This window comes from Pundamilia nyererei, unplaced genomic scaffold (assembly GCF_000239375.1).
Source record: "Pundamilia nyererei isolate P.nyererei 1_Seehausen unplaced genomic scaffold, PunNye1.0 scaffold00376, whole genome shotgun sequence".
In the NCBI taxonomy this organism is placed as follows: domain Eukaryota; kingdom Metazoa; phylum Chordata; class Actinopteri; order Cichliformes; family Cichlidae; genus Pundamilia; species Pundamilia nyererei.
Window position 1 is genome coordinate 150,622 of NW_005187777.1, and position 9,265 is coordinate 159,886.

Below are 9,265 nucleotides of genomic sequence, written 5' to 3' on the forward strand. Positions count from 1 at the left end.
TGTATCTGACGGACGAAAGCTAAACCAGTTCCACAAAACTGAAGTTGCAACATTTTTACAAACCAATTCTGGTTCATCTTTTTCATTCAACGATCCGCTTTCGTCCTTCTCATTCTGCGTCGCCACCATGCTTTTTCCACCATGTGCATATGAAAACAAAGGCACTGCGCATGCGCGTTTTACCCATATTCTATCGCGATATTTCATTTTCTTGTCGTTGCCGAACATTATACCGGTATTACCGTGAACAGTATGATATGGCCCAGCCCTAATTGTGAGCTTTGCTCGCTTGAAGACATCCCACTGAAGCGTGAGGCAGAGTTATTTAATCAGAAAGAGGATATCTTAACTTTCCTTATAAATAGAGAAGCCGCAGAAGGAGATGAACTCACACAGATGAAGAAGTGCACGAGGGAAGTTATCTAGTATTACGCATGATTATTAGATAACCGTATGAAAAACAGCTCCATCAAACAGGGCATGGCTACTTTTGTTGGCTGTCTTTGGCTCATTCACCATCTATCTAATTAGCTGAGGTCCAGTGGGCGGGCTTGTTGCACAGGATGCACACAGACACACACCAAACGCACACTTTACAAAACAGACACAATTCTAAATCAGCGCGATTAAAACTTTCACAGCCGGGCCACACCTACCTCGCTTATCTCTTTCTGTCTCATTAAAGCGATTCGAGCTCTTGCTTGCCTCCCCCGCTATCTGCTGCTCTATGAAGCTTCTAAAAAATGCTCCCTTGAGTCCTTCATATTAGAAATACGCACCCTGTCCAAGCAGAACAGAGACAGAAAAGCTTTTGCACAATCTATCCAGATATTTGATAGCTCAGCTGAGGAGCGAGGCGAAAACCTGACAGAAATATTATCATTATTGTCTCTGGTGGCAGCATCACAGACTGCTGAAAAGGTGTCTGGAGCAGTCGGGGTCGAACTTGTGCTCTTTCTGTCTCTCACCCCCTTGTGTTCCCTTGTGTTCACACCCTTGCATCAAAAAAGATCCGTGCCTGCTGGGGCTCGTGGATGTCAGCCAACCGAACACAACATCTCACTGGACGGATAAACCTTTCCACACTGATGAAGCAAACTGCTTATCTGCTAAAGAAAAAGGCAGAATTTCATCATCTAAAAATTCTGCTTTCTCCTTCAGGTGGTGGGATAAACATTTGCTGAAATCATACTAAAGAAAATGGTTTCTTGTCAAAAGAATTTACATCTTTTTTAAATACTAAAGATTTTCATATCAGTACTTAATAAAAAAACATCTGGTTCTGTAAGAGGTTACCGTGTCATTTATTTATTTGGGAAAAACTGAGCCAATATGTGTGGAAAACTAAGTGCACCTTTACTGCTTCTGTAGGAATTAAGAGGTTGAGAACAGCCAGGTGCTCCTCCTGACATGCACTTGATTCGTTGATCATCAGTAAGTGTGAGCATCAGAGGTTTTGGGTAGTTTGCTGGTCTGGAGCATTCAGGTGTGCGTTAACACAATCCCAAGAAAGAAAGACATCAGCAATGACCTTACAGAAGCAATTGTTGCTGCCCATCAATCTGGAAGGGCTAAAAGGCCATTTCCAAACAATTTTAAGTCCATTATCCTGCAGCGAGAAAGATTATTCATGAGTGGAAAACATTCACAACAGTCATCAGTCTACCCAGAAGTGGACGTCCCAGCAAACCGACACCAAGGTCAGGCCATGCAAAGCTCAGAGAAACTGTATAAAACACGAAACACATCTCAGACTCCACAGGTTACAGCGAGCATGCTAAATGTTAAAGTTCAAAAACAGCACAATTTAAAAAAATAACAAGTATGACTCATGTGGAAGTTTTGCCAGGAAAGAGCCTCATCTTTCTAAAAAAACATGACAGGGCGGCTCGGACCATCACGCACAGCAGCACATATCAGCACAAACACTTCATACCAGCTGTCGGGTTTAAGTGAAGACTGATAACTTGGCTGGACGTTGCTATTGGCCAATATTGGCTCTGTTGACCGATATGGGCCAATCGCCAAGCAACGATGCATTTGGAAATGTCAGCTGTTGACGATTCTGTTGTTCACGTCAGCGTAGAAAGAAGATTTCTTTATTTTCTTGGCACGAGACGAGAAATAGTTATAAAAAAACATGATACACAAACAGAAACAATATCAGTGTCTGCATCTGCTATAGGCCAAATTCATACTTAAAACAATGGTAAATGGACTGATTCTTATCGAGCGTTTTTCTACTCGAAAGAATACTCGAAGCGCTTAATACAACATGCCACATTCACTTTTTTATGATTTTAAGTGCTTACTAACTTTCATACTTGGATGCATGCATTGGAGAACTTAGGGTTAATATCTTGCCCAAGGATATTTGGCATGCAGAGCTGGGGGGATGGAACCACCAGCCTTCCAGTAGATGACCTGCTCTACCTCCTGAGCTACAGCCACCCCACTAGCTTTTCAGTACTATCAATTACTATCAGTAAAATTGCATAATTAGCATATCCGTCTTATTAATTTTGCTTAATGACTGGACAGTATGTGGCAGCACAGTGGTTATTGCTGGTTATTGCAGTTAACGTGTCATTTATTTATTGCTAAATTGCTCACAGGTGCAAATGGATGTCTGTGTCTATATGTTAGCGCCGCCTGCCTGGTATAGCTGGACTGGTCCATCCCCAGCATCACTTTTAAACAGTCTTTGCAGATTTAAAAACAAAATATGCAAACTATCAAAACAAAGAGCAGATGCACACATTTGAAATTGTTCGCAGCGTTTAGCAATCATGATGAGCCACAAATGTTCCACAAGATTTAAGCGAGTTGTTATCCAACCACAAACAATTGTCGTGTTCCATTCATCATTTTTACGAGGTAATAAATTAGTGTTGAGTTCATATCTATTTCAGCTTCTGTGTCGCAGTTTCATTTTATCTTCCTCTGTTTTTACAACCATTTTAGTGAAAAAAAAAAGCTTTATTATGGTTCCCAGGACTGTTTATGTTGTGTGTCCTTGGCGTTCCCACGTATGCTTGTTGCCTGGACACAATAACACCAATAAACTGTGTAAACAAGTAACTGCTCGGAAAGAGACAGCCATTATTTTTGGCTAACTCGTGCTGCTAAAGTCTCATAGCAGCTTCGGCTTGGGACCGCTCTGTGGCCAGCAGGAGAAACGGTTGCAATGGCCAGCAAGATGAATCTGAAAGACCAGTTGATTCTGAATAAAGCCTCCAAAATGAAATTCATTAAAACTGGCTTCCCCTCTATTATAATTATATTTAACTTTGGATGAATGTTCAATTAAAAACTCGCCCGAGACCCAGATTTATGAGAGCAGCTCCCACAATCTTGGTTACGGGGACCTGACAGGCGGCGTTCTTTGATCCAATCTGAGCTTCGTACTTCAGTTTGTGTAAACTGTGTCAACCATTTTGATTGTTTATAAAATATTCAGTGAATATGGCCAAATTGTCACAGACGTTTTCCCCCCTGAGTCATTCTATAAAGTGTTTACCTTTTGTCATTTCACATTTCACTGTGACTGAGTTGCTTCTGTGTGCAAAATGTTTGAAAGGATTCAAATCAAATCCTGAGCCGTCAGATGAAAGACGATCACGTCAGAGAGAGAAGATTAAAGCTTCTCTCTATGTGCCAGGCCCTTTTTGAACGAGTGACAGACTCCTTCCCCTTCATCCATTCTGCACTCTTTGGTGAAAGAAAACTAGCATGGAAAATTAAAAGAAATAAATGCTTCTGTCATGGCACAAATGACTGTGGCGAGTTCCAGGGTTTGTTTTGATTTGCCATTTCCAAGTGGTCTGTTAGATATTAACAAAAGTGAGTTTTGGGAGGAAAACTTTCGAAATTCCCATTTTAGACAGAAATGTTGTGGAGCAGTAATGTGGCAGTTCAGCGGTACTGCGATGATTCATAACTTTCTCTTTCTGTAAATATAAAAAACACCTACACAGAGCATTAGTTACAGGAAACAAAAGACAAAGAGTAGAGGAAGCTTGCCTGAATGCTGCTGTTAGACTGTCACAGTCTGAGCGTGCATACATTTGCCACATATTTCCAGTGCGTATTTCAGCTGTGCAGATGTTCATTTTCTTTTTCCACTGACAAGCTCATAGCTTCAAAACACCCGAGGAAGGGACAGCGACCACAGTGTCAAATATTTAGTTCAGGGTTAGCAGACAGGTTTCATATTACAGTTCAGCTAAGGGTGAAGCATTCAGTGGTTAGCATTATGTCTCAGACTATGTCAGCTGAATCTGATGATAAGTCTAAAATTACGAGTGCCGTGAACATGTGAGTGCTCTCAGCGAGAAAGAGGGAGAATGAAGTTAGGGGGGAAAGTGATCCATATACAGAATGAGATGCCCATAATCTTTCTGCCTCTAACAGGACTCTGCTTATTTTGCTCTTGATGGGCATATCTCGTCTTTGCGCGTCCCACTTTTCCTTCATGTCTTAATTCTGCTGCACATGATCGCCCTTAAACCCCATGCTGAACCTCACCAGGCCTTCTTCAGACCATTTCTGAGAATTGCTAGCACCAACACTTGTGTCATACCTCGCCAGCTGTTCACTAATTCTTTGTCACACAACTGTTTGTTAAGCTTTTCCGGTTCTGTGAAAAACTGAGTCCAACTCCACGAATGTCTGTCTGCAGAGACTGTTTAAAATATACGTGCACAGTCGTCCCACCTGTTTGAAGAATATCACCTCTCAACTGTATCGTACAACAACCTGTTCTCCACTCGGCTTGGACGTGTGGCCTTTCAGATCAAATATAAACACTTTTAAAAACCCATCTTAGGCACTAGTTTTGACAAACATAGTGGCACTTACCGAGAGCCTAACCAGAGGTTTTCTGGTTAGGCTCTCGGTGGCTGTCTTTGCTAAGATTATTTAAGTTTCCAAAGCGAGCCGCTTCACCAAGCAACAGGTTTGTACCAACAACTTTAAAGAGCTGCAAACGCGATGACCAAGCACAACATTAAAACCTGGCGACAGGTGAAATTAATAACATCGATCATCCTGTCACAATCTCATCTGCAGGGAAACCTTGGGTCCTGCCATTCACGTGCACGTTAATTTGATACCATCAGCCACCTAAACATTGTTGGGAAGCCAAAAGCAATGGTTTTAATTAAGAAAGTAAAATAAATTGTGCCCGCTACAGAGGCAGATGGTGTCACAGTGGTTTAGAGAAATACACTGAGTGGAACACAGTAATAGAACAGTGTCGTTCCTTCGTTATGAGCACGCTGTGACACCTAAAAGTGGGATTCACTGTTGTGTTCGAGTCAGATTTGCAGCTTTGCATTCTCTGCTGTGTTGGCCAGTGTTTTGTTTTATGCAAATATCATGTGTGTGTTGTTGTGTGTTTAAAGGAAAGAGCAGAGCGTCGTGTCCTGCCTGAGCTCATCTTGGTTTTAGTTGATAAGCATCCAAACAAACAGTCACCACAATTAAAAAGATAACTTGTGTGATTTGTTGTGTAGAGAATACACTTTTATTCAGTGCATTATTGAGATAAAAAAAAAACAAATGTTACAAATTATTATGTTAAAAATTTATTAATCATTTGAGAACAAACCAAACAAAGGAAAAGCTGCCCAAACAAAGTCAGTTCCGCACATCTAAACCGTTTATAAACTTTAATAAACCTCACTCTCACTAATCTCACTAAAGTCTCACTCTCTGGGTTGTTATCAAAAAGAAGGAAAGTTTTCAGCCAACTGCAGTCTCCAGCGCGCACATCCATCCTGAAACATGCCACTTCCCAACATCGCTGCTATGCTTTAGTTTAAACAGAGATTATCGTGTTTACACACCACCCAGCCTCCAGTAGTCGAGTAATAAATCTCATATCATGTTATGAGAAACACTCGTCCTATAATTGATATAAAACTGTTTGAAATATTTTATATTCTATTCTTACAATTAAAAGCAGTTTGAGAAACGCTGGCACGATTTCGTATTTTATGTTGAAAGGAAACAAAAACTTCTCATTTTCCTTCACATGTCTGAGGTAAGTAAAAGGCGTGAATAGCACCGGGTTGGAAGGCGAGTTCAACAGAACTGCATCCAAACCCGTTTCTTTTACACTGTTCTGGCAGGATGCGTCTATTTCTTTCCGTTTTAGGATCTTCTTTGTGATATTTTTCAAACAAAACTCATAGTTTAGCCCAGAAATATTCGAGTGCCTTAATCAGAAGAGCATCGCTTAAACCACGGTGTGTGGGACTCACCTATAACGAACCACAGGAGCGCCTGTTTCTGCAGAGCTGTGCAGGTTTGCGAGCCCATCCTGTCGCTCTCAAAACGATCCACTGACTGAAGTTTGGAAGCGAGGAAGTGAAGGGAACGGCAACTAACAAGAGCTCAACGAGTAATTGGTAGCATCATAAATAACTGCTGTTTAAGAAGCCCATGTAATCCGGCCGCACGGTCAATCAGCCCCAATAAAAGCTTCACTGTGTCACCCTGCGCAAACCGCTCGGGGGAGAGCCGAGGCTGCTCCTTGTTCCTGCTGTAGGCTACCTCAACTCCCCCGAGTCCTCCTGTCACCGAGTCATCCAGACGTGAAACATAATGAGTCGTAAAGTTGCAACTCTCTCTCCAACAAGCCGTCCACAGGTCTGAAGAAATCCGAAAAACGTCACTGGAAGCGTGCGGTGTTTGGTTCAAGCGCTCTCGTGCGCAACGGGACGCACCAGTATGGAACCAGTGGAGCTGAGCGACTGTGTCAGGGTTCACTGCTTCCCCCCGAGGACATGGGTCCCGGTTAGTGATGGGGACACCGGACAGACCCAAACAGTGCGGGAAGGGGGAGCGGGGCTGATTTGGAAGAGCGGAGGGAGGGGGAGGGAGCTGTACTTCTTTTCTCACTCTTTGATTGGTTAAATTAGAGAACCCAGAAGTCTGTAAAAGATATATCTATTACTTTAAATAAACAATAAACGATATAACCAAATAAAAAAAAATCCTAAATAATTAAAAACTATGACGAGAACTCATGAAAATAAACAGGTGCAAATAAAAACTCGACTAAAAGACAGAGGAGTCCGCAGAGTTCCGAGTTCCATCTGAAGAAGCTGCAACAATAAACTTTAAAGTCCAAAAAAACAAGAAATGTATAGTTTTGTGATTCTATACAAAATTATATTCTCTTCACTATATTCGATTCACTGTGCATCCGCCTGTGGTGACAAGATGAGGACAGGTGCAGCGAGTACGGATTCAAGCGTGGCACGGGTTCAGAGCAGTTGTCCAACAGCGACATCTAGTGTTCATATGGAGCGTTACACAGCGATTTACATCAACTATCACAACTCCAGTCCTCAGGAGGTAAAGTTGGTGAAATAAGTGTTTATTTTTCTCCTTCATAATTGTATATTTGCACCTCTTGTGTAGTAAAAACTGTTTCACTTTAAGCTGTTTTCATAGCCATTATCAGATTCAGGTGGTTGCATAGTTTAATTTGCAGTATTTTGTTTCTATAAATTTTTAATATGTACAAGTAAGAATATTTTTTTTTAAAGAAATAAAATTAATAGAAGCGACAGATTTTACTTTGCAGCTTTAGCATTAATTAATATAACATCCAGAAGCTGCAGAAACATAAACCTACTCATGTATTTATTAAAACTTCATATTCTATGGAAAGGCACTTTAAAATTTACTGAAAGTTTTTTTCTTTATTTGTTTTCATTTATGTTTTATGTATTTTAAAGTGTCAAAACAAAATGTCATCAAAAGGTCTAAAGCTGACTCATATATGCATTTATACAGGCCTTCATGTCATTCCCTTAGGTGTGGCTTTGTAAAATCATGATATCAGAACTACAGAAGAAGCTCAGAGACAATTTAAATTCAGAAAGTGGCACGACTGAAAGGAAACCTGAAAGTGGCCAAATCATCTCCCACTGACAGAGTCAGGACCCAATTCCCTCACCGCGAGCTCCACAGATAAGGTCAGACAGGAGGATAAAACAGAAGAAAAAGAGTTTACACAAGGTCAACGATGCCACTGCTGTGCTGCCAGCGCAGGGACTTAAAGAGGAGACAACTGGAGTCAAATGCATTAATTTCGGGGGAAAAAGTCACATCCATCTGTTCAGCTGAAATGCAAAGGTCCAGAGGAAATGACACCACAGAGCAAACATTCTGCAAAAACAAAGTGAGAGGACACAGAATATGGTCTCTGACAGAACCAAAGTCAGAGTTCAAAGGAACAATGAAGAGTTTCTCAGACTGACCTAAGAGTCACTTATAGACCTGTCTTGTTTATTTGTGATACACAAATGACAGAATAATAGGAAAGAAGGAGGAATTAACTGTTCCATCCAGTTTGCTGCTGAAATATGTTAATTATACAGTATCGTATTTATGGATATAAAGGCTGGATATATATATATGATCGTGCTCACTTATAGGTTTCTTCAGCCTCCCTGTTTAGTTGAGCTTGATGAGTTAAAAGATTGCTTGTGTATTTCTCCCCTTCTCCAAAAACAAAGCCTGATCATGCGCAGAAGCAAACTTTACTACATGCACAGTCTAACTGCGTCGAGCACACTAGACAGAAATCATATTCGTGGTTTCACTTAGATTTAATGCATCAGGCAACAAACAGACTGAAAGCATTTAAAGCCACAGCTTGTCTGTCTGACTGTCTCCAAGGTAACCAAATGTAAACGTACGGCAGAAGGCATGCAGGACAAAACAGAGGAAAGTGGAGGAAACACTCGAGTGGAGAGTGCGCTGTAAAGATCAAAGGTTCACTGATCAAACGTCCACAGGTTTGAGAAGATATACAAGTGGATTCAGACAAATGAAACAACAGTAAGTAAACAATAGTTCATTTGAGCTTTTTACTCCAATTATCATCGTCTTCCCTTAATGCTGCTCACACAGATGAGCACCACTTACAACCGTTTAATGTCAGGAAATGTGTACAAGGCACTTTTTCTATTGTACTTTTAAATTAGCCTTCTCTCAGCACTCGCTTTAGACACTTCATCCATTTTGACTGTTACTTTTGTCAAACATTAAACCAGAGGGAGTTCAGTCCTCACAGGCACATTTCTACTTTACAAATATACAAACACTTATAAAATGATTTCACATTACATTAGGGGGGAGTGTTAGCGTGCGCGAACATGGTCAAATAAGGTGGTTTACTAAAAAAACACACTTTTTGTTCATGAAGTAGTCAATCCTGAGACTTTGGGCTATTTTGTTCTTCCTG

General features: G+C 41.0%; 1 protein-coding gene across 2 annotated transcripts in view; it reads right to left on the minus strand.

Annotated features, from left to right (window-relative positions):
* Nucleotides 1-6,839, minus strand: part of ramp1 (receptor activity modifying protein 1) — a 60,468-nt gene extending 53,629 nt beyond the window's left edge. For both annotated transcript variants that reach the window (XM_005752725.1, XM_005752724.1), the window contains exon 1: nt 6,267-6,839. In XM_005752725.1, the coding sequence (XP_005752782.1) occupies nt 6,267-6,324 (58 nt within the window). In that variant the 5' untranslated portion in view covers nt 6,325-6,839. The remainder of the gene's footprint in view (nt 1-6,266) is intronic.
* Between the last annotated feature and the right edge of the window lie 2,426 nt (nt 6,840-9,265).